The 26,900-nt window shown below is 38.0% G+C and overlaps 1 protein-coding gene across 3 annotated transcripts; it reads right to left on the bottom strand.

Moving 5' to 3' along the window:
- Nucleotides 1–1,822: 1,822 nt before the first annotated feature.
- paqr6 (progestin and adipoQ receptor family member VI) lies at nucleotides 1,823–22,913 on the bottom strand. Of its 3 annotated transcripts, none has more exons than XM_053227857.1 (8): nucleotides 22,174–22,913; nucleotides 11,955–12,199; nucleotides 10,855–10,982; nucleotides 8,270–8,475; nucleotides 6,758–6,884; nucleotides 5,879–5,975; nucleotides 5,627–5,771; nucleotides 1,823–5,346 (listed from the first exon to the last, which is right to left on the bottom strand). In XM_053227857.1, exons 2-8 carry the CDS (start codon nucleotides 12,081–12,083, stop codon nucleotides 5,063–5,065), a joined length of 1,116 nt encoding a protein of 371 aa, XP_053083832.1. In that variant the 5' UTR covers nucleotides 12,084–12,199; nucleotides 22,174–22,913; the 3' UTR covers nucleotides 1,823–5,062. The 3 variants fall into 3 exon arrangements, with proteins under 3 accessions (XP_053083832.1, XP_026779882.3, XP_053083833.1); XM_026924081.3 differs by lacking the exon at nucleotides 22,174–22,913 and adding an exon at nucleotides 21,621–22,128; XM_053227858.1 differs by lacking the exon at nucleotides 22,174–22,913 and adding an exon at nucleotides 21,345–21,362.
- Between the last annotated feature and the right edge of the window lie 3,987 nt (nucleotides 22,914–26,900).

Here is a 26,900-nt window from a genome sequence, read left to right as displayed (position 1 = left end):
AAAACCACAAACGTGCATGAAAATGTATTTAAACTTACTTTTAAAAATAATCAGATGTACAAAAATTTCATTTTGGTGGAACAACACGAAGCATTTCAAATTCACAACTGAGCACCGAGTCATTTACTGACTGCTGAAAAACAAAACACAAATTAACCAAAAAAAAAAAAAGAAAAAAAAAAACCTGAATATGTGATTGCTTTTCTGGAGTTTTTGGATGCAACAATTAATTTAATGGAAGGAATATTATAATTAATAACATAATACTTTGACTTATTTATTTAAATAAAATAAAAAAAGAAATATAAATGAGACGAAATAATAATTAACTATAAATCAATAAGAAACAAGCTAAAATGGGAGTAAGAGAAAATAAAAATAATGAAATCATAAAAAAATTAAAATGACATTATAAATATGTATAAATATAAATACTGCATGCCGTAAAAAGAATTTGAAATGCATTGTGCAACTGAAAAATTCAAATTTCAATTTTGTACAATTGATTATTTTATGGCTGAACCGTACGCTGAATTTGAGATGAATGATAAACAAATTCAGTTTGATTTAATTCGGATATAAATAAAATTTAAAAACAAATATCACTGCACAGGATTTCTGCTCTAGATACATTAAGCGCGACGCCACATAACCATCTCAGCACTTACTATTGCTTTCCTTCATGATCCCAGAACCCTTTCCAACTCCTACTGAAACCTGCAGCTCGCTAGACGAGGTTATAACAGCACACGCAGCCTTAACGAACATTAATGAGCCTAATCATGGAAATAAATGAAACATTAGTGCGCTCTAAATCCTTCAGGTCACATCAGGTCACAGGGGCGTACAAGAGAGTTAAACTTTACGCTGCCAGGTCAAGGTTTTTAAACCCTCTTTACTTTACAACGCTTTATTCAATGACGCTTTAGGATCCGCGTCCGAGCCGTAATCCTGCGGCTGCAGCGTTTGTCCAGATGACAATTCCGAAGCTACTAATTCCAACGAAGCGGAATATCGTTGTCATAATGCCTCAAATCTCTGCCAAACAACCGAGGATAGAGCTTCAACAAGACGCTTCAGCATCGGACAATCATTTAATTCTGCCATTTTTTTGCTGCCCATGACTCAAGAGGTTTAAAAACTTTCGACTGGCAGTGTGTGTGTGTGTGTGTGTGTGTAAATGAGTTTGCTGCTCATTTACACTCGTGACAGGTTAGCAGCACCTTTACAGCCCCGGTCACAGCAGCGTCATGAAACGTGGCTGATCCCCAGAGATCAGTGAAGCGTCTTTAATCTAAACATGAATGTGTTTTGAGCGTGCAACACTCAGGACTGTAAACAAAATGTCTTACAATTTAAAAAACTCACAACGTGGTGCCGCAAACCGGATGCAAGCATTGCTGCTTGCGCTGTGAGCTTTTCTCATCAGTATTTCCACTAAAACGTTCATGTTTTTCATGTAGATACAGAAAAAAATGCTGACAGTCAGCGATTATTGTTTCCTTCAAAAGTGAAAAACACTGAAAAAAATCAACATTTTCTCTTCACTCATGTTGTTTCAGGTAAGATTGGTCCATTCTATCCAAACACATCGCTTCTTCGGTTTGAATTATGAGTCTACAGGTAACCCTTTACATCAGGGTGGTGCTCATAGCACTACATAACACTGACATAAGCCCTTTATGACTGACATAAACCTACACAAGCCTACATAAACATTTATAACGGTTTGTTCCTGTAGAAACCAGCTATCAATAAAAAAATATATAAACAACAACAAAAAACCCTGTTTATGTCGAGATGACACCTGAGTGGAGTGACATGTAATAACACTTTACATCAGAATGTCATGACAAGTGACTGCTATATTTGTGATTTTTAATAAATATGCTTTTGTTATACTATTTATTTATAAAGATTGTTTTGAAATGTTATAATAATTCTATGACACCTTAATGACAGATATATATATATATACACATATATTTTTATTCCTGGCACTTTAGTAAAGTCAGTTTAAATGTATTAAATCTCTTTCTATGAAGGCCATATGTATAACGACGTACAAAAACATTCACAATGTTATAATGCATTAATAAAGCATTATATTCAACATTATAGTTATTTATGAAAAGGCATTACAGTTTGTAGCACTGTTTATAATGCATTTATAAAATGTTAAAACGTATGCATTATAAAACATCATAACGCCATTAAATCTTCTCATAATGCACTATGCAAAGTGGGGCATGTGCATTTAGTGAACACTATGAACACTATTTTTATAATAATGCATTGTGTTAACGATGCGTAATGATTAATAAAGATAGCTATAAAGTGTAATGCATCTCCAGCAATAATTTTAACAAGGTGTATAATACCTTATGAATGCGTTATAACATGTAATGAACATGTTCATAGTTTATTAGAGATATGACCTTTATTGAAAGTTACCAAAAGTGTAACTATATACATAGTTAGTTAATATAATATACATTTCGTCATTATATCATCTGAAGGTGATTTATGACATTTAAGTCGACAAATGCAGTCCTGCAGGTGACGTCTGTTGGAATAAGTCTTTATAAAAGTTTATGTAGGGTTATGTCAGTTGTCAGGAAAGATTTAAGAAGCTTTATAACCACCACCTTTGAGTAAAAGTCACAGGAAAAGTCTCACTGTGTAACACTCAAAATGGCGGCTGAATTACACAAGTCCCGCCCTTCAGTAAAAATATCCAATCGCCCAATTGTTGGGTAAGAGGTTAGCATAAAACGCGTAGCCTATCAGATTCTTACACAGAAACAGCTTTGCTGCGTTCGTTACGGAGAAAAGTGCATGCACGCTTTTTTAAAACGTGTTATAAGCCGTACATTTACGCCATTTAGTCAGATTTTAACAGCTATTTGAAATCTGTGTCTGAAGTGTCATCTGATGTGTTTCTGGTTTGTTCAAGTAGATATGATCTTTGTATGGTCAAGTAGATATGATCTTTTCTGTTAGGACTGAAAAAAAAAACCAAAAAACAAGATGGCTGCTGAGTGAACGGAATTTCCTAGAAGGATTTCCGTGTTGCGCTGAAGTAAATGTGCACAGATGTGTCACTATCTTATTACAGAATCAGTTCTCGATATGAATCAATATTCTTAATCAATATTAGCATGAAAGAATTTCACTCTGATTAGCTTATTTGATTATATAATGCTCAAAAAAATTCCCAGATAATAAATATTTACACTGTAGTCATAAACCTATAACTGTAAAACGATCAGAAAACAGGAACGGCAACAACCGCTCACCGCCATCACCGACCGTGTAAAATGAGGAATTTAATCTGAAAGAAATCCCTGACGGATTCTGCACTAACGTCGTCCAGTTGGTTGCGGTTACGAGTAACATTTGCATAAATTAGTGATGTAATAATATCTTGTACATAAAAATCCCTAGAAGGCACTTGTGTTAAAATGCAACATAGAAAATTCAGTATTCGCCTCATTTAAGCCCTGACCTTTCTGAAGTGACTTTCTTTCAGAAAATATATATATTGCTTGTTTCATACCACAGAACAATTCTCTAACAGAAAGGTCGTAAAAATAATCAGGGCCATCAGCTGAAATACCAAACTATAGAACTATAAAGAACTAAAATAACTATAAAGTAGATCAAATATGAAGTAGTATACTGCATAAGTGCTAAACTGTTTGGAAATGGTTTAAAATAGCGATGCACCGAACTGAAAACGCAAAAATTCAAGACATTTCAAGACTAAATTTTTTGTAATTTGCTTTTTTCGTACCATTTCATAAACTGTATGAAATATAATATTTTATATCATCTCTTTTTTTTAAATGAAGCTTCTGAATAAAGCTCAGATGAAAAACATTAAGGCTGGGCTAAATGACGATATAATATTGTGATGAATTAATTATGAGGTATAAAATATGCTTCTCTGAGATATCACAGATATATATTTATTTTTTTTGTATAAAATTTTGGGTTTTTTTTTTTAATTATAAACAGGAAAAACAGCTGATATTAATGTTAAAATTTTGTATTTAAATGTTAAGGTTTTACATATATTTAATCTTTTTCATCTTTTGAGTTTTAAATATATATAAATTTTTATAATTTTTTTAAAATGTAAACAATTACTGAAAAAACAAACACACAAGTGGCTCATGGAGCCAACAGTCACGCTTTTAAGAAGTGCTGTTAATTCTGAATATAAATCTATAAGAAAATGCTTTTTTTAAACACTTTCGGATTCTGTAGCATTCACAAGCCAAACCCCACTCACCCCCAAAACGCAAACACACACGAAACAGTAACATACGTAGAACCTGCAGTTAGTATAAAACGTATACGTGTGTGCGCTATTCACGGGTTTGTGCCAAAAATTACAAAAATCTTTTTTTTTTTTTTTTTTTTGGCTTAAAGGTGATTAAAAATGAACCAATCATGGAAGACTCCTCCACATTTCGCAACACTGAACAACTTACTAGTGCAAGAATGTAGCAAAGATTTTACAATTTATCTTAAATCATATTTTTTTTTTTATTTTTGAAGCAATTTCAGTTGTGCGAAAAGTCATTCACATTTTTATGCATTTGACTGAAACATTTTTTTCAATATTTTTGTTCTTTTTTTTTTTTAACTTTTTAGACAACAAAAGAATTTGATTATTGTGACTTTGATTTTGATAATTTTATATTATAAAATTGGTAACTGATTATTTTGATGATTTTATCATTGAAATTAATCTTAAATAATTAAAAGAACTTTTTCTCATTTTTTTGGCATTGTTACCTTCTCAGACACAAAAATCTGTTATTCCTTTTGAGTTTATACATCAGATGATTTAAAAATTAATCTTAAATAATTAAAATAAAAATTTCTGGAGTTTTTTTTTTTAATCTTTTTAGCACTGTTATCTTTTCATATCAAAAAAAGCTTAATTTTTGGCAGAATTATTTGAAATGAAATGAAATTTCGGTGCATCTCTATTTTTAAAGAAGTCCCTGGGCCATGTTTAGAGTTTATTTTTCTGAAGTGCTTGAGAGTTTTACTCGTCTTTCGCGGCGGTGCTGGGCTGCAGCGTGCGGTTTGTAGTGACTCCTTTCTCGGAGCTGAGGTTTGGAGCACGCAGCAGACTGGCGCTGAACAGGACGATGATGCCCAGGTTGAGCAGGATGCCGAGCACCAGCGCTCCCAGCGTTCCCAGGAAGGACGGAGCGGCTGAGTGAGCGGTGAGCCAGCTCCGGCGTGACGTCATATCCGCCAGAACGGCCTCCATCTGGAAGTGTGTGCCGATCACAGCGCAGATGTGGAACAGCTGGTGACTGTGGCCTGGGAGAGGAAAAAAAGTTATACATTTGTATATGAAATGAGAACATTTCATAACACGACAGCATTCTGAGCCAAGACGATGCACACACGGCTGCAGCTGCACTACTGTCAGAGCTGCTGTTACAGAAAATTAATCAACACCTTCTGACCAATCACAACCCAGAATTCAACAGTGTTTTTTTTTTTTTTTACACATTTCAAAGACAGCTCTGTGCTCAGGAATAACATGCTTGGGTGACATCTTCATTAGATTTAAACACAAACGCTTTCCAATCCGTACCGATGTAGTCGAAGCGTCCCGGCGCGAGTCTCTCGGGCAGGTGAGAAGCGAACAGGAAGCAGGTGAGGAAAGCAAACAGCAGGTGATAGCAGTGACTGGACAGAGCGTCTGCGTAAGTGCAGCTTCCACCGAAACACAGCAAGAGCTACAACACAACGTCACATCATCACTTACTAACACCAATAAAAACACACACCGTTTCCCAGCAAGCACGTTCACAAAGATGTGGAAATCACGTTCATCATCACTCACTCTGTAGAAAAGCGGGATGTTATCGAACATGAAGGGAATAACGAACGCTCCGGTCCGCAAGATTTTACTCCTGTGTGGGAACTGCAACTCTAAAAACCTGAAGAAAAAAAGAAAAAGAAAAAATGATGCACGAAGCCCTGATTTATAAATCATTATAACTGTGTTTCTAATTCCGTGTAAGTTGGAATGAATTCTTGTTGGATTAAAACCCTCCATGTCGCACTGTTATAGGAAAATAATCAACAACAGGGTGGTGTGATGAAGTGGAGTTACTCTTACCACCCTGAGGTTGTTTATTTTCCAATAACAGCACACCCTCAGTGTGTTTTATTCCTCTTATAGCACATATATTACAAGTTTTAATTTATTAATGACTGACACATCATACTTAATATCCGTTTATAGTTACATTTAATGTTCTGCGAAACAAGTTAGTTCCTGTTCTCACGTATGTTATAGCAGCTATAAACAGTCGTTCACTCACCAGCCTCTCTTTATTTCTCTCTCTTAAAGTTACTAAGACAAAAAAAACGCAGCTTGGCGTGTTACCGAGAAACCGCAAAGAAGTGTAAACTCCTCTGTCGTGAAGATGTCGGAAAATCGAATGTTACAGTTTTACCTCTGCTGCAAAGCGCTGACACTGGAGACTCCTTCCATAAATGTTACATAAACGTCTCCTTACAGAAAACTTCACCATATCAGTGTTGACACACATTTTTAATTCTGGTTATTTGGAGCGTCCACTGTACAAATCTCTGCGAATGGGCTGTTACTATGGAAACGATAACGTATTATAAACCTGGGATTTGCGGCTGCACTAGTGTCAGAGCTGCTGTTATAGAAAATGAATCAACGTGACTCAGTGATTGTGTTCTTCACCTGGAGTAGCAGGACGTGCTGGTGCAGAAGATGGTGTTCGCGATGGCGATGGGTACGAAGTGGTGATGGAGCCGACCGTTCACCCAACAATCAGGCATCACGTAGGACCCGTATGCGATTGCACAACCTGCGCAATAAAAAGATTTAATCCACGATAAAACCAGCTGCATTTCATTTCTGAAAATAAAGAACAATTCAGAGCAATAAACCGAATTTCAGCGCTCTTTTCACAGTATTAATCGTCACACGGTACAAGATCACGATAAGATCTGGGCTGAACTCTATAACAGATTCTGTAAGAGTGTGTGTTCTCCGTGAAGATCCTCTAACGGTAGACTTGCTTTACGCCATCAATCGGCGTCATCAGATCAGAAAACCGGCTCACGTAAACACAAGCAATCTGTGACTAAGTTTATATAAGGAGATTTTTTCTGTCCATTAGCATGTTTCGTTTATGTTTCTCCATCAACATTAATGTATTTGTAGCTGTCTCATGAATCTGCCTTCGTCCTACTGGTGGATTTTAAACGTGTGTCGTAGCAGCGCTCACACACTGAGATTTTAATCAGACATTTCTTGGACTGACAGAAGTCTGTCGTCGTCCGTCTTTGGTCACAGTGGCACTAAAGCAGCCACAGACAACGTGAGCAGGTTGTACTATATGATCTCAACTCCTGGTCGAACATCGTACAGCATGAACTCGGCTTTAGTCAGTTACATTTATGAACAGCTTTTTGTGGATCCTTTAGGAAATAATTCCAGGATTTTTTTTATTATATACTTAATCACAAACATTTTAGTTACTAGAATTTTTTTTTATCCTGAATAAGCAGGAATGAGCATGAACAAATGGAGATCATGGTTGTTTCTGGATTTCATAAGAATCCTAAAGTGCTCTTATACGAGCCATAATACAGTGGTGATCTTTCTCAATATGGTTGAACATGTTCGGTTTTCTGTCATTGCTAAGTGGCATTACAGTGTAATTATAATGACAGCTTTTTTATTTTTTTTTATTTACCAACACATCTGAGGGAAATGTTGATATTTTCCATGTCTTGTCTTAACAGCTATATGCTAAATCATTCGTTTTGGTTATGAAGAAGGTTAGGTTTGCCGTCCCTGTTTGCTATTCTCACAACTTTTAAGGATAGTTCGTCCAGTTTTTTTTTGTCTTCCCACGTCAAAAGAATCAATTCAGGAGATTTCATTTGAACACATCAAGTGTTTTTTTTTTGGCTTATTGTCCAATAGTCTCTGACTCTTTATTAGTGCTGGGAAACCAGGAAACTCAGCTACGTGTTATTTTATTTGCACGTATCCTCCATAGTGAGCTGAGAGCTTTGAAGTGTAGCTTTTGAACATGATATAATAACTGTGCACAAGCAAAGTCCAAAAAAAGCAAACAGTGTGAGTTAATGGAACAGTAGCAGCCAGAGCATTTCAATGGCCTGGTGTGTGTGTGTGTGTGTGTGTGTGTGTGTGTGTGTGTGTGTGCGTCTGTGTGTGTACCTAGGCTGTAAAGGCTGAGCGCTCCATAGTCGAAGAAGTAGCAGATGTGTCGGGCTTCGGGTGACATTGTGCTGAAGGTATGAGCACAGCTGGATGTGAACGGATACACACAGATCAGCAGCATGTACACCAGCAGCGGCCATGTGTAGCTCTCGGACAGGAAGTTCACCGTGGAACAGAGCACACAGAAGCGCCACAGGAAGTACCTGAGGAGTCGAGCGAGAGCGGGAACAAAGCAGAGGCGTACTCTCACTACCATCTGTAGTCTATAAGTACTATTCAGATGTGGATTTTTCTTGTTAATTAACGTGAAATAGAATAAGTACTCATCTACAGTGAGGGAAAAAATTATTTGATCCCCTGCTGATTTTGTACATTTGCCCAGTGACAAAGAAATGATCAGTCTTTAATTTTAACGGTAGGTTTATTTGAACAGTGAGAGACAGAATAACAGCAAAAAAATCCAGAAAAACACATTTCAAAAAAGTTATAAATTGATCTGTATTTTAATGAGTGAAATAAGTATTTGACCCCTTCACAAAACATGACTTAGTACTTGGTGGCAAAACCCTTGTTGGCAATCACAGAGGTCAGACGTTTCCTGTAGTTGGCCACCAGGTTTGCACACATCTCAGGAGGGATTTTGTCCCACTCCTCTTTGCAGATCCTCTCCAAGTCATTAAGGTTTCGAGGCTGACGTTTGGCAGCTCGAACCTTCAGCTTCCTCCACAGATTTTCTATGGGATTAAGGTCTGGAGACTGTCAAGGCCACTCCAGGACCTTAATGTGCTTCTTCTTGAGCCACTCCTTTGTTGCCTTGGCCGTGTGTTTTGGGTCATTGTCATGCTGGAATACTCATCCATGACCCATTTTCAATGCCCTGGCTGAGGGAAGGAGGTTCTCACCCAAGATTTGATGGTACATGACCCCGTCCATCGTCCCTTTGATGCGGTGCAGTTGTCCTGTCCCCTTAGCAGAAAAACACCCCCAAAGCATAATGTTTCCACCTTCATGTTTGACGGTGGGGATGGTGTTCTTGGGGTTATAGGCAGCATTCCTCCTCCTCCAAACACGGCGAGTTGAGTTGATGCCAAAGAGCTCGATTTTGGTCTCATCTGACCACATCACTTTCACCCAGTTCTCCTCTGAATCATTCAGATGTTCATTGGCAAACTTCAGACGGGCCTGTACATGTGCTTTCTTCAGCAGGGGGACCTTGCAGGCGCTGCAGGATTTCAGTCCTTCACGGCGTAGTGTGTTACCAATTGTTTTCTTGGTTATCTATGGTCCCAGCTACCTTGAGATCATTGACAAGATCCTTCCGTGTAGTTCTGGGCTGATTCCTCACCATTCTCATGATCATTGAAACTCCACGAGGTGAGATCTTGCATGGAGCCCCAGATCGAGGGAGACTGACAGTTATTTTGTGTTTCTTCCATTTCCGAATAATCGCACCAACTGTTGTCACCTTCTTACCAAGCTGCTTGCCGATGGTCTTGTAGCCCATTCCAGCCTTGTGTAGGTCTACAATCTTGTCCCTGACATCTTTGGACAGCTCTTTGGTCTTGGCCATGGTGGAGAGTTTGGAATCTGATTGATTGATTGCTTCTGTGGACAGGTGTCTTTTATACAGGTAACAAGCTGAGATTAAGAGCACTCCCTTTAAGAGAGTTCTCCTAATCTCAGCTCGTTACCTGTATAAAAGACACCTGGGAGCCAGAAATCTTGCCGATTGATAGGGGATCAAATACTTATTTCACTCATTAAAATACAGATCAATTTATAACTTTTTTGAAATGCGTTTTTCTGAATTTTTCGGTTGTTATTCTGTCTCTCACTGTTAAAATAAACCTACCATTAAAATTATAGACTGATCATTTCTTCGTCACTGGGCAAATGTACAAAATCAGCAGGGGATCAAATAATTTTTTCCCTCACTGTAAATACTAGTGATGTGTTGTTCGCAAAAGAGTTGACTCTTTGAATCAGCTCTTTTAGCTGAATGACAAAATCTCAAATCTTTAAATGACACATCATTACTGTATGGACTGCGGGGTTTAGCTTGAGTGTACTCTATGGCTGAAACATATAATATATGTCCCCATGTCATCATTTCTTTTGGGAAAAAAAAAAACCACTTTCTCAATGGTCAAAATATTGCAGAGTTTCCCATAAAATGGCAAAGAGTCATTTGGGAGCCATCTGGGAGTCGACTCTTATTGAATCAAATGATTTGATTCACTTAAGAGTCAACATTCCGATCACTACCAAACGGGGCTATAAGTGAGCCGCTTATAAGACTAATTATATCATGCCTGCCAAGTAATGTATACAGACGATGGAATTTTAAAATGAAATTCAAAAATAAACACAATAAGCCAAGACAAGTGCACCAGGTTTTTACAAATTAGTCCACAATCTTAATATTAATAGTTAAAAGCTATAGGAGAACTGAAAAATGCATGCCATACCACAAAGAGGAACTACACGTGCACACTCCACTGCTGCCTAATCTACTTTTCCCCAAAAGCCGACTAAAAGACTTGGCAGCGAGTGAACATCACATGCTGCTCCGCATCTCTCACCATGTTGGCAGGAAGTGGGTCCAGATATTCACCGTCTCATTGGTCATCTGAAAGCTGCTGAGGATGCAGTCCAGGGCGGAGCTTTGAGGATGTCGGTAACCGGATATGATGCCGTCCTCCCAAAACACCTGGGTATGACCAAGCAGACGTCCACACTGTAAAATTCAGCTTTGAAATCTGTACAAAATTTTCATCACTTTATATACACGCTAATGAACATGAAACATAATTTATATTAAACTCCACAGAGTTCTTCTGATTCGTCTCTCAGGAAGAAACGTTAAAAGTTCTATGTAGAACCCTAAAACAAACTGTTCCTATTAGAAATCTTCTAAGCAGATCCCTTTTCGAAAGCTAGAACTGTTGAGGAACCTTCTTAGAAAGAGTGTAGCTTAACAACAGGTCAAGGTGCTTAGATCTTCGAATAGCAATGTGGAAAAAAAGTTAAAAAAGAAAACATAATCATCTTATTTCCGAGTGTATTGCATTTACAGCTATTAAATGAGAGTATTTTATATTTACACCACATTATATCGACGTTATATCGTTTCTATAGTAACAGCTCATTCACAGTGGCTTGTACAGTAGACGCTCCACATACTCTAAACATATTAATAAATGGATTTTATAAATGTGTTGTTATTTCACAAAAAAGCATATAATCGTTGATGTGGTGAAGTTTCTGTAAAGGAGATGTTTATTTGCTTATGGAAGGCTTTGTAGTTTCACAGTAATGTGAAAAGCTGAGTTTTTTTTGTCTTATTAACTTGAAGAGGTAGAAAAAAAAAGAAGCGGGTGAGGGAACGAATGTTTATAGCTGCTATAACGTAAGTGAGAAAAGGAACTAACTTGGCAAATTGCTGTAGTTTAAGAGGAGTAAAACACTTTGGGGTGTGCTGTTATAGGAAAATAATCAACTTGACGCTGTTAACAGTAAAATATTATTTCACGCTTGTGTTATAACATCTCACAGAATTGTCTGGACCTGTGGGACGTCTGTTGCGAAAGTTGGCCTTCTGTCTCACGCCATTTATTCCTAAAAGGTATAAAAGGTAGGAAGTGTACTAGATTACACCTAGGGCACTTGAACGGAAACACACCTTTGGGACTTGGTGGATGTTGAAGAGGCGAGGGAGTCTGAGTTGGAGCATGGCTTTTGGTAGTTGCAGCGCCCCCCTGCCTCTCTGACAGGCCTGCTCGAGCTTCTCTCGGCCTCCGTGGCACAGCATGCACCAGACCCGAGAGTCCAAACCCCAGGACTGAAGCCCTTCACCGGCCTCCCATTTTATACAGAGAGGCCAGGACCAGCCTCGGCCCCTGCCAGGCCCCGCCCACACAGGAAACACTATGGGGGGGATACAGAGAGAGAGAGGGGGAAATGAGGGGTAGACAGAAAGGGGGAGAGAGAGAAATGAAGAGAGAGCGAATGAGAGATACACACGGGGGGGGGGGGATGAGAGATACACACAGGGGGGGGTAACAGAGAGGGGGGAGAGAGAGAGGAGAGAGAAACAGAAAGAGAGGAGAGAGAGAGAGAGAGAGAGAGAGAGAGGAACAGAGAGAGAGAAATGGAGAGAGAGAGAAACAGGGGGAAGAGAGAGGAGGGGAGAGAGAAAAACAGAGAAAGAGAGAAACAGAGAGAGAAAGGGGGGGGAGATTTGCATATGACCCATATACAGTTAGCACAAAGCAATAGCGTGACTCTGAACATTGTAACATTTTTAAATGAAGAGGACGGCTCCTGTTTCCCACAGTCACCCCGGCTAACCAAATTACCAAATTACGCCGTCATTCCACAGCCACGAGGTTTCCTGTTACCAAAGTTTTACCATAACAACTAGACAACTACAAAATAAAAGTTGTAGATACTTAGCAGCAGAGTAACTCTGTGACGTTGTGAGTCTGTACTAGTTGTGCAACATTCCAGTAACATTTGTACACCAATACACTGTATGTAAATTAAAATTACAGGAAAAAAAAAACCCTGTAAAAACACAGCAAAACACTTAGTATCACTAACGCTACTGTAAAGCTAGCCGCTAAAAGCATTTACCTGAAACAGCAAATGAAACTCTTCCGTCTTTTTTTATTATTATTATTTCTTTCATTAGTTTGTCATATAAATGTTTGATTAAAAATAATATCAGTATGACACTGCAGCAAGTTTAACCCTGAGGTAAAGCTAGGGAGCGCTATGTGATGTTAACCTGGCTAGACAGCTAACATTCGCTAGCTAGCCTGATATTTTAAACAGATAACATGTATAGCTTAGTTTTATGTTCGTTTCTGTGGTATTCATGACAGTGACTCACTGACTCTGTCATTGCAGCTTCTTATTGCGTAATCTTTTATTTTAGCAGTATATTATTGTGTAATCTTTTATTTTAGCAGTATATTATTGTGTATTATTTTATTGTAGCAGTATATTATTGTGTAAACTTTTATTGTAGCAGTATATTATTGTGTAATCTTGTTCCTGGTCACATTTGTATAACGCAGCAGTGTGATGTGTCCAAACACACCCACAGACACACAGAGGTCAGTGTTGATGTGAGGCCTGAAACAATGCTAGCGTGCCAACACACCATTCTGTGCCTGCCGTATCATCTCACACACACACACACACACACACACACACACACACACACACACACAAGTGTCTTTTGTATGGATGGTGATGCTATTTATGAAAGTGATTTATTCTTTTTCTGGCAACACACTCAACATTCCTGACACATTTATATTTATCTTTATATTTCACTGTGATTTACGTGTTAAGCGTGCATGGAGCTGTGAGCTGAGGACAATCCATGATATAAAACTGCACTTCTAATCAAGTGTCTTTAATTATTAAGATATTGTGATTTTATTTTAGTTAAGGACTATTGTAGGATCTGAAGCAGGTCACACAGCGTTTAGCACTTTTGATGTGCAGTCTGGTTTGGGTCGTTATTTAAACTTCGTCGCTCATTTTGACTCTCGCATTCACACGACATGCTCTCCTGCCCATTATTCTTATTCTTCACCAACACGTAACACGCTCCCCTGTTCATGTAATAATACACATACACATAATAAGCGCTGGCATTTACCATTTCACGTCTCACACACAAAAATGAGGAAGAAAGAACGACAGAAATGCTCACACTTTCACTTAAAACTTCCGAAGACCTAAACTGCACGTTAAAAGTACTAAACACTGTGTGACCTGCTTCAGATCCTTCATCACATTCGTCACTTCTCTCATGTACGATGATGATAATCACAATCAATTCCCCCAGAAATACTTTTTCAGAATATGATGAGAATCTAGAAAACATCTAAAACACTGCTTGATTATATTATTTTGTTCTTTCTGAAAATCCAAAATACTTCACTTGTTCAAGCTTTATAATATTTTTTTTGCTGTCTACCGCAGTGATGTTGAATTCTGGATTCTGATTGGTCAGAAGGTGTTGATTCATTTTCTATAACAGCGGCTCTGCCAGTAGTGCAGCTATAAATCCTAGGTTTATATTAATGCGCTCTTTCTAATACGTTATCGTTTCTATAGTAACACGTCATTCACTGGGACTCGCAAAGCCGATGCTAAAAGTTATTTTTAAAACATGTATAATCGTTGATAAGTTTTCTGTAAGAAAGTTACTGAGAAGTTTGTTTAACATTTATGGAAGGAGTCTCCAGTGTCAGTGCTTTGTAACATTCAGAGATAAAGCTAAAAGTTTATGTCTTCCTACATTTTCAGGACAGAGGAGGACTTTAATAAGTTCTTTAATATTTCTTTAATTAATGAAAAAAATCAATATCATAATAAATTATGTCGCACTACACTTTTCTAAGAATCGTTACTTTTATACCCTGCATGAATCCAGTGATATTTCATAAACTAGTAGCTATTTGGACGGCAAGATATATTTTTCTTCCGTGTTAACTTAAACGTTAAATGTTTTGCTGTCACTCTGTATCCTGATATATTTTCTCTCTCTCTCTCTCATACACTCACTCTCTCACACACACACACACACACTTACTTTACGTCATGACATTTCTAAAGGTATGATTGAGCCCACACTTGTACAGTAATCTATAAGAGTGAAGCATCTGGGAAAACCTGAACTTAACCCCACGTGTGTGTCAAAAAAACAGACAAGCAGAGACACGCAGAAGGAAAACCATGTCAAGAGAAACATTTCACCTCCTAAAGAACTCATCGTACACCCAAAAAAAAAGAAGAAGAGTAGCCTGTGATCCCACACCAGAGTTTGTCCTTCTGTTCCTCTGAACAATTCAAATTCCTGGAAAAAAACTAATTCGTGGAAATGTGGGAGGGGAAAGAACTCGGAGAACTCAGGAGGGAGGCTCGGGGTGGTTTTTCTGCTGGATCCCCCCTGCTGAAGAGAGGTGGAGGAGTGCAACAGCGTGAAGAAACTTTAGTAGAGCAGGTTCCTCCAGTTTAAACCCTGCTCGGTGAGGGAGATCTTCGAGAAAATAATTTACGATTTCCTGCTTATAGATTAAACATCAGAACAGGATACCATCTTGCTTTACTGCACTATTTACACTGCATGTCAAAAGAGAAATTTCAACAAATACGTTTAAGTTCCATCCACTGGAATTCGAAAATATATATTTAAAAAAATAAATTGTCTTTAAAATTGGCAGATAATAAAACAAGACAATTTTTGCATTTTTGAAATAAACAAAATTAAAATCCCAATCCCAGTAGAACACATTGGAATCCTTGATCATTTACTACATAACTACTGAGGAAAAAACAATCTCTGTGTTGTGCTGTTATAGGAAAATAATCAACAGTGGAGTGATGTGCTGGCGCAAAGTTACTGCTACCATCCTGAAGTTGATAATTTTCCTATAACAGCACGTCACAATGTGTTTTATTCCTTTTACACCACAGCAAATTGCCAACGATTACAATTTTTTTATTTATTAAAGAATGACACGTTGTATTTTTATCTGTTTATAGTTACATTTACTTCTTTGTTCCTTCACCAGCCTCTCCTTTTTTTCACTCTCTTAAACAAAAAAAAACAGCTTGTGAAAAAAGAAACTAGAAACACTTTCCTGTGGCGGAAAACATACTGTTACAAAGCAATGACACTGGAGACTCCTTCCATAAATCTTCCATAAATAAACACCTCCTTAAAGAAAACGTCACTATATCAATGACCAATCAGAATCCAGAATTAAACTGAACTGTGGTTTTATGTAAAACACTGAACAAGAAGCAGGATGTTTAAGTATGAAAATATAGATGACCGCGGTCTCCATTCACAAACAAAACAGATGGAAATGCGCCGCGTCTCAGTACTGTTGCTGTTGTATGGTGAAGTTTTGTACATAGCCGTCACTGGACCGGCGTTCACTGCCCTCAACTGACAGCAGAAAAGTGACGAGGGTCTCCGTAAAAGAGCCGACTTTAATTTCCCAGCAATGCCTTAAGGTCGCATTCGGAAGCCTGCTGTTCCCAGCTGTTGTGTTTTGGGTCTGAAACTTAAGAAAGTGATTTCTAAATGGTCAGAGATGCCTAATTCTGACTTTGTAGTCTGGCGTTTTATTTAGATTTGTTAACAACGCCTTAAAGACTTGAGAATTTCTGAGTACTACTGTATAAAACTGGTCACTGGTCTTCGAACCAATCACAGAAATTCTCCTCAGAGAACCTCCCTGTTAAAGTTGCGAGCTAGCTACCTTAGCTACCTTAAATTGTCATGGTAACGTTATACTCTGACAGGTTTGGCTTTGGATTAATAAAAAATAAATAAATCAGTGAGAAAAATGATGATGATACTGAAATCCCACTTATCAATCTGGAGAACGTTTACGAGCACTTAACTAGCCAACTAGCTAAATTAGCGAACATTAGCGATATTAGTTTTCCACCACGGGAAAGTCTTTTCCCAGTTTCTTGGTAAACAACCTGCATTTTTTGTCTTATTAACATCAAGAGTAGAGGTGCCAACCATCGGTTTAACCTTACTTATGATTTTATCTGGTTGCTATGGTGATAGGGGTGCCAAATCCGAAAATTACGCTTTTTTCTTTCTTGGGTAAAGCAGCGGTCAGTACACATGCAGATAAAATTCACTGAAGGGGAAAAGAAGGAATTGAAACACAAACATAATGGCTATTTTCATTTATTTCCACAGAATTCATCTTCGTGACCTGCGAATTCACAAACCACGGTCTTGTGAGCCAATAGAAAACAGGAAGACGGGACTGTATCTTATTTTTAGGTTGCAGTTTCGCTGGACTTTTGCCTCACTGTTTTCGTAGTTTACTGGCACACATCTGCGAAAAATATACTATATATTTCAACCACTGACAAATGCAGAATTCCCAAACTAGGGTTGTTTCATTCATGTATTTTATGAATTTAAAATTACAAACATCATTAACCACTAGATAACAAACTGCTAAGCCGACATTAACAAGGTTTGCCAGCTAACTACAATTAACTACTAGATAATATATCCATCATTAGCTAGTTAACTAACTTCCACCAATTGCTAAGCTGTCTTTATTTAGGTTAGCTCTCCAGTGAACACTAACCACTAAATAATTTATCGATCATTATCGTATCTTATTATCTTATCTATCATATTTATCTATTATCTGTCATCGCTCTAGCTATGAAGATGGATTTTGTTTGTAGCTATTTGGAAATGTTACTGAGTGTACATAAAGAGTGCATCTTCACATAGCAATTCAGCAATAAAAATGGACAAACGGATTTCTCAGAATTCTCTGCTAATTCCTCGACAACACTGAGTGACTCTGACTCGGTGGAACAACAGAACATTTCTTGAATATGGAGTCACAAGTGATTCTAAACAACGAGAAACCCAAAAAAAACCACACCAGAGTATGCAGATATATCTTTGTGTGCACTTAAAAGGTTTGTAGTTATCACTTATATGTAATAAAATGTCCACATGTTACAATAATTCTTAAATTATAAATCTGGAATAAAAAAACTATAAGCCGATCAAGGCAGAAAATTCATAATGTCCTTTTTTTTTTTAGGTTTTGCTCAAAATGTTTGGGAATCCCTGCTATAACGTAAGCGCTAACTTGTTTTGTGACATTCCACAACATTTCTAGCCTGGAAACACACCAGTTTATTTCACAACACTCCGAAACAGTAGCTCAACTCCCTCAGCGACAACCACAACGATAAAACAGTCGAACATGACGATGAGCAAGACTTCCTCCAAGTCCCCCGCTGATAAACACACTGCATTATAAACAACAGATTAGCGCACACACACATACACACAGCTCTGCTGAAGAAGCTCTTGCTTTTTTTTTTTTTCATGACTCAGGGATGTGATTTGATTCGAGTCCATGACTGCATCTCATGATGTTTACTGTCATTTCACAATAAACACTCACACTATTAGCGCAATTCTGCATTACAAAATCTCGCTAATCTGAGAACCTCAACAGCATCTTATACATTTTATTATGAGACATTTCTTTACCCACAATCCCCTGCCATCTTCTCAGCTTTTATAAATCACATATTAGTGACAACAAATTGAAGTGTGGATCGAATATCGCTATATATCATGGAAAAAGATTTTGTATCTTCTTCTGTCTGCTAAAATGTTATTATTAACTACTTTCCAGCCCTAGCATGCTAGCTAAATCATCTAACATTTAAATACAAGTTGGTATTTCAGTTAAGGTTAATTAGCTAACAACTAACACCAACTGCTAACCTGACATGAACTGGGTTAGCTGGCTAACTAACATTACACACTAGATAAGTAACGTATCATTAGTAAGCTAGCCAACTTACAGCAACCATTAAGCTGACACTAACATGGTTAACCAGTTAGCTAGCTAACTTTAGTAAAGAGATCATTTACCTATTATTAGCTAACTTACATCAACCACTAAGCTGTGGGTAGGTTAGCTAGCTAATTTACATTACTCACTTACTAATTTATCTATCAGCTATCCCTCGCTAACTTGCATCAACTGCTAAGTTAACATTAACTACGATAGCCAGCTAACTAACATTAACCACTAGATAATTTATCTATCATTAAATAGCTAACTAATTTACATCAACCAATAAGCTATAATTACCAGGCTAGCTAGCTAGTTAACATTAGCCACTAGCTAATTTATCTATCACTAGCTAGTTACATGAACTACTAGCTAATAAAATACAATTATTTATATAATCCTAGCAGATGTTTTATGAAAACATATTCAATATATGTAATTTATTTTAAACATTTGTGTGCAAACGATCTCACTCAGATTCACACCTGATCTGAGCAGAAATTTTCTTAAAGCTGCCCAAATACGTGCAAAAACATCATCAAATACAATATTACTAATATTAGTGTTGTTTTAAATATTACTGATCTCAGCTTTAATCCGAAAATGTAACACTGTGTTACTGCAGGAAATAAAATAAAGATGAACTCTGATGCATTCACACTGTTGCATCACTGTTACACACTTTTCCCAACAGCGTGACGTCCTAAACTCGTCTCGTCTAGCTCCGTGTGTCTGGACGAGATGAGGTTAAGACGAGACGAGTTTCCATTCTCCCCCTCGGCTCGTGACTTGGTCACATGACCATCCTCAATAGACGTCTTTATCACTCGTGGTCCACAGTACGAGTCTGTGCTTGCTGTGTGTCGAGCTTCACGTCTGCGCAGTGGACGCAGTCAGGAGGCCGACTGCAGCTGCGTCAACTGCACAAGAGGCTCGTAAACGAGCAAATGAACATCCACAGGAATGGCTTTTTTTTTTTTTAGAAAATCTCTCTGTCCACACAATCAGCATTTTGTAAAATATCTCAGTTCACACGAACATCATTTCTGAAGTTATCTCCTTCCACACAAAGTGTTTGAAATGACCTCTAACAACCTCTAAAGTGAACTCTGAACTCTGAAGTGAACTCTGAACTCTGAAGTGACCTCACACAAACAATATTTTCAAAAAAATCCCCATTCACACTAACAGCATTGTTGAAGTTATCTCCTTCCACACAAAGTGTTTTCGAAATGACCTCTAATGTGAACTCTGAACTCTGAAGTGAACTCTGAACTCTGAAGTGACCTCACACAAACAATATTTTCAAAAAATCCCCGTTCACACAAACAGCATTTTTGAAAATACTGAAACAAGTGTGTGTTGAATAAGGACCTCCCCTTTCTGTTTTGAGTTGATGAGTTTGTTCGATTTCACGGCAGTGTATTTGGTTTTTTAGTGTGTTTTGCACTTACAGGTCACCGAATGTAGACCTGCGTATCACCTCTTAACAGGGCTGGTCGATATGACGATATAATATCCATATCATGGATATCGATTATGTCACAATATACTACTGTCACATAATATTATAATATTTCTTTTTTTTTTTTTTTAATAATAGTTACGAACTGATAGAAAGCCGCCGATTTGTACAGTTTTGAATCTTTAAAACAGTAAAATGTTCATTTTTTTGGACCCCTACCACCCAAACCCCCCTCCCCGTCTTAAATCACTTACCTATTTTTAAACAAATTTTTAAAAGCGCTATTGTTTTGCCAGCACTTTGTTAGCAAACCTGTTCATCATGATACATATCAAGTATCGCAGAAATGTCTTTAAGGATCATGATAATTTGGTCATATCCTCCACCTCTTAAACAAATCCATTCAATAATTCATCCCCAAACCGGTTACACACACAAACGTTTCATCAGCTGCATGTCAGGACAGAGATTTGACCTACAAACGATGGTTTAATGTCAGGTTTCAGTGCAGCTGTTAACTGAGGAAGGTCCGAGCTGCTGTTCAGAGAGCTGTAAGAAAAACCCAGCTTGCTCAACGTGCATTTTTAGGAAGTGGAAATGTAACAGAAATGCAAAGTGAATGGGTTCCTGGGAAACTTCCAGCCTGTCTACACTGAAGCAACAGCACATGTGCAATAAAGCATGTGACGTGAAATAGCTGTGAAATGTGTGAAAATGATGTGACTTCTGAGAAAACAAAAGAGAACTCGTGCCAAGGTTTCTGTTATCATCAGGTGCCAAATGCTGATCTTCAGCTTATAAAAATAAGAGGCACTGAACTGTACTTTTCCTTCGTTTGCATGATCTGTACCTTTAGTATTTATTTTTAAAGGTGAAAGATAAATGATGGACCACTGAAGCACCTCTAAAAGGTAAGTAAAGGGCCCTTCCCAGGTTAATAATAATAATAATATTAATAATAATAATAATAATAGCAAATATATAGAGCATGCACCATTCATGCTTCTGACCTGGGACAAGGACAAGTACAGTTAGGTAACTTTATACCTGAGAGTGTGTTAATGATAAACCAAATGCAAATGTGTATGGTATATTTTTAGAAAATGTTCATGTTCATACTGGAGCACGAGCTACAAGCAAATCGTGTGCAACTCTTACCTAAATAAATAAATAAATACATACATACATACATACATACATACATACATACATAGATGAATTTTTTTAAAGGCTTTGCTGTGTGCATGCTGCAGAGGAAAAAAAGTACCAGCACGCGCAGAGAGAATTTTCCAAAACCTCACTTCAGGAAAAGTTTATAATCCCACTGCTAAACAAAACAAACAAAAATAATACTCAAACATCATAAAAACACACATGCAGTTTGTTTTACACTCCATGGAACATGCAGAGAAGTTCCCCAAGGAGATCTGAACCCAAACTAAAATGAAATAATTCCATAAACAAGTGGCAAAACTGGGATACGTACAGTGCTGAGGAATGTTCTTCATCCCTGCGAGAGAAACTGTTGCACACCACCTCTGAGTGAGTGGAGGGAAAAAGTTACAGCGTGGCCGCGTCCCAATCCGCACTAGCACCCTACCTAGTGCTCCACTACGAGGGAGGTTAAACTGAGTGCTTGAGCAGACTAGACACTTTTAAAGAAGTCCTTTATCCATGCGCACTATAAAGTGGGATGACTAACTGACCGATTTGGGACGCGGCCCCAAAGTAGGCGTGGCCAAACCTCCTCCAAAAGAACTTCATGTTTGCTTAGGGACTGGGATGAAGTGAGATTTTAAGACCATAAGTATTTAAAAAAGTTGTTTTGAAGCTGTGATGCGTTTTATTGTGTTTGGTTTGGCAACATGGATTTAGTGGCACTTGTGGTGTGAAAAACATCTAAACAACAAAAGCAAGAGAAGTATGTAGGGTGTGGAAGAGTGAGTGATGAGCCCTACTTAGTGCACTACGAGTTTAACAAGACACCCACACAGCTATACAGATGAAAATGGGTCAGATGAAGGAAATAAAGGCCAAACCTTTGCACTTGATTTGGTCTATGAGCTCATGAGCGCGTCTCGGGTGCAGGGACGCAGCCGCCAGCCTGGAATCCAGGGCTGATTCCTGTCTCTCTATGAAGTGAAATGTGTTCAGTGTGTTGAGCTCCAGCTGGGATTAAAGCTCCATGAGGGGAAAGCAGAAAGCTCCAGTGGAGTGGAGGATCATCTCTTCCCCCTCACATTCCGCCGCAGAGCTGTGAAACGCAGCGAGCTGAGTGGAGCTGGTGGAGCTGATCAGTGTGGAGCTGGTGGAGCTGATCAGTGTGGAGCTGCGCAGAGCTGAGCTGTTGGAGCAGAGTGGAGATCCTCCTCCGCCTGTGCGCTCCGGAGCGCAGCGCTCATTGGACAGCGCGCAGAAAAGACGCTTTGTTTTGCGGAATCAGGAGACAGTGAAGAGAACAAAGCTGCACAAAAACACCCGGTTCACAACAGGCTGCGTGACACCAGGCCTTCAAATCCAGCCATACAACTAAGTTAAAGCCTAAAAAATAAATAAATAAATAAATAAAAATAAATAACGAATCTTCATGCAACAGGACAGCTTGAGCTTAGTTTACTTTTTGTCCATTTAGGGTACAATCATGCATCTCAGATGAGATTTAAACGTGCACTGTGGCCATTTCCCAGGTAAGAGATACACACCCGGGACAGAAGACACACCTCTGAGGGACGTTCAGTTCAGTACTCATTAAAAAGTTGCTAGACCTCTTAAACACTAGAGCAAACAATCTGAGTGACACTGTACACTACCGCTATCATAAGTGAGTAATAAAACACTCCGTGTCATGCTGTTGGAGGAAAATCATCAACGACGGGGTGCAGTTACCAGCCTGAAGTCTTTTACCTCTCTTATACCACAGAGCTTCGTAAACAATTACAATTCTTTTATTTCTTAAACAGCACCATGTTATACTTTTTATCTGTTTATAGTTACATCTACTGAAGTGGAATGTCTGCGAAACTAATTCTTGCTCTTAAGTTACTACGACAAAAACACACACTAAAAAAGGCAGCTTGTCATGTTAGCGAGAAACCGCAATGAAGCGTAAACTCCTCTGTCCTGAAGGTGTTGGAAAGTTACAGCTTTACCTCTGACTGTTACAAAGCGCTGACACTGGAGACTCCTTCCATCAGTGTTAAATTAAAAAAAGGTCTCCTTGCAGAAAACTTCAACATATCACACGTTACACGTTTTTTTTTTATCCGTTTATTAGTCGAGTGTCCACCGTACAAATCCCCGTGAACGAGCTGTTACTATAGAAACGATAACGTATTAGTGTTCAGCTGTAACTGAAAGTCAAGTTACGTACAATTCCTCGTTTTTAAAGATGTGGATAAGCGACTTACATGACTGAATGGTGACAACAGGTAGCTTTTAATGCTTAACCATGAATAAATAAGATGCCTGGAGTTCTGCAGTTATGTTTCGTTTTGCACTGGAGCTTCACACGACCACCAGCGCTGTGAAAACACTCTCATTACTGAGCTAATGTCTCTCGCCCTGTAGCCAGTCTCTGGTCTGATGAGCTGCCTTTAGCTAAATCATTTAAATGTGTGGGATTTGAGGATCTGCTACAGAAGCCATGATGTTTCGTGTTTAAAAAACTAGAGTCGCTGAACGACAGCAAGTTTTTTCATGAACACTCGGTTTGGTCCACTGAAATACTTTACTGGACCCGATCCCTGTCCTTAGCAGTTCTTTTGAGGTTCTTGGTGTATCTGTATCAAAATGTCTTCAAGATTAAAGCAGATGTTAACAATAAAAAGTAGCCTGGATGAGTGGAACAACATCAGCCTGCAGGAAGGCTGCCTGTCGTCTAGTGCCTTTGTGGTGTAGTTCAGCCGTAAATGTCACATGTGTGTTATATAAAGAGTCAGGTCCAGAAGTATTTGGACAATGTCAGAGTTTTTGTGATTTTGCCTTTATACACCAACACAATGGATCTGAAATAAAACAATTAAGATGTGATGGAAGTGTAGACTTTCAGCTTTATTTTAAGAGGTTCCACATAAATATGGCATTTACCATTTAGGAATTACAGCCATTTTAAGCAAAGTGCTTTCCTTTTCAGGGGCTCAAAGGTATTTGGACAAAGTGACATAATTGTAAATATAACCATAATTTTAATACTTGGATGAAAATCCTTTGCAGTCAATGACTGCCTGAAGTCTGGAGCCCATGTTCTCAAAACTCAGATTCTGAGATGCTTTGCCAGGCCTTCAGTACAGCCACCTTCAGTTGCTGCTTGTTTGTGGGTCTTTCTGTAAGTGAAAAGCAGCTCTATTGGTTTGAGATCAGGCGACTGACATATATATATATATATCATGTGCTATAAATAAGCAGCACACTCCATAAGCAGTGCAGTAGAGAGCGATTACAAAGAATTGCTCAAGATCCTTTTGGGGAAAGAAAGAAACTTAAAGTGGTTCATGATTCCCAATGTTTAGAGTTCTCCTGGATTTATGTCTGGATGTTTGGGGGAAAAGAGAATGAAGGCTTCATTAGGAAACACGTCAGTAGCCCTTTCCCCACATTCTCCATTTCAGAGAAGCCACAAAGTTGGAACAGAGCCAGGATTCAGGACTTTCGAGTCATTTGCCCCCAAAAGGAGGTCAGCGTCTGGTTATCTTTCGACTGGGTGGTACCACAGCGTCAGCCAAGAAGCGCTAACTATAGAGTGGCCTGATGAGGCACAGGCAGGGGGCTGCACGAGACCCGAATCGTGCTAAGAGACGTGGCGTGAAGGCAGAGAGCTGCTTAAGCTCTCTACAACATGACCCTGTGGTACAGGGAATCGTTCCCTGGGATTAATGTAACACTTCTAGCAACTAGCAATTTTTTTATGTTAGTAAAGAAAGTATAGTATTGAACTATAAATATACAGCCAAGTGCAAAAGTTTGCACACCCCCATTTCATGCAATGGGGACTGATAACGTTATTTTTGCAATTTTTATTTTTTTTTAAGTAAAAGATTTCCCATAAAAAGTTGGAAATGCAAAATGTAAAGACAAACAGTTTAAAAAATAAAGTTCCATCATGACTTTGTCTCTAGACCTGATTAGACAGGGAGAGGATCCAAAAATTGCTCTGAGAAGATGGAAATAAGTTAGAGGCAGTTATCAAGGGGAAAAAAAAAGACAAACGCATCACATTCAAAGAAAGGACGATGCAATCTTTTGACCTGACATAATTTGGATTTTTTTTTTTTTAATATCTATATATATACACAGTACTGTGCAAAAGTCTGATGCATCCCTATTTTTTAGTACACATTTGGTTATTGATGTTTATTTTATGACTTCTGCAGTACTGAGTCAGTACAAAAACACTTTATATTATACTTTCCTAGAAAAAAAATGTTACAGAAATGTTTATATGTCAGGAAAGAAAGCATCATATTATGCAACAGATCACTTTTAAGACAAAAAACATAATGTAGTCTGCTGGGTTTTACATGTTTTTTAAAAAGCAAAGGGTTATCACACCTAATATTGACTTTATTCAGTTTATTACTGTTTATTGCTCTTCACTGTATTTTTATTACTTAATATTTCATGGTATTTTCTTTTTAAAAATCTAGAAATGTTTAATTTGATTATTTTTCAAGGGAACTTGGCTTTACAGCATTTCTTGGCATGTACCCAAGACTTTTGCACAGCATTGTATTAATAATAGGCCATTTTGTGAATTTTACCCTGGGATTAAAAAATCCATCTAATAAATAAATATCAATCTATAATAATGAAGGATTTTTTTTCCCTGTATTTAATTTCAGGAATTTAATTTAATCCCAAACTTCTTCACTCAACTGTACATACTGTACATGGATATCAACTAATTCTTCTTAATAATAATAGTAATAAACACAATAATAAATGATCTGATGAATAGAAAACAATGCATCCTTACCACAACACCTTTAAAACATCTTTTTCATACTCATTTCAACATGGGGAAAAATAGCATCAGTACATCCCTATTGGAGCATTATGATGTTAACATTAAAGAACATCAGGTTGCTAGCACAAACTTCTCCTTACTACACTTTAAAAAAAAAAAAAATCAATAATAATATGCAATATGCAAATTCTGTGCATGTAATAGGGAGTAATGCGGTCATCAAGTCCTGTTGGAAATATCGTAATTACGATTACCACAGCAACGTCATAACTACAACTAGGGAAAATATTTTTCAATCAGTCCGACTTTCCTAGTCAGGGGGCGTCAATAACAAAAAGTCACAGCAGCCGCCAACATGAACACAACACCTACAGCAGAGGACGAGACACGCACTGTAGTTCTGCATGTTAACTCAGCTCTTCATTTCCATTCAGTAAAACTTCTCGTCATTGATGATACAAATAATAATAAATAAATGGAAACGAATGAAGTTTTCTCACGCCTTCCATTTTTTTCTGATCATACTCTACGTCGAGCTTTCGAGAAAGGACCTGAAGGCAGCATTACTAGGGGCAAAAATAATAATAATAATAATAATAATAAAAGAGTAGGCATGTTTCTAATTTGCATGTTCATGGTTTGAGGGTAAATGTGCCTGAGGACATTTTCGTCAAAGCGCTACATCACGGAAATGAAATGATTCCTTCCTTAATGGTCTATCTGCTGCCGAATTGTAAAAAACACAAGGATGCCTTTTATAAAACGAAAAAAAAAAGAAAGAAAGAAGAGACAAAAGTCTGCTGC

This window comes from Pangasianodon hypophthalmus, chromosome 22 (genome assembly GCF_027358585.1).
Source record: "Pangasianodon hypophthalmus isolate fPanHyp1 chromosome 22, fPanHyp1.pri, whole genome shotgun sequence".
Lineage (NCBI taxonomy): Eukaryota > Metazoa > Chordata > Actinopteri > Siluriformes > Pangasiidae > Pangasianodon > Pangasianodon hypophthalmus.
Note: the sequence above shows the minus strand (reverse complement) of the source record. Positions and strands in the feature narration are given on the sequence as shown.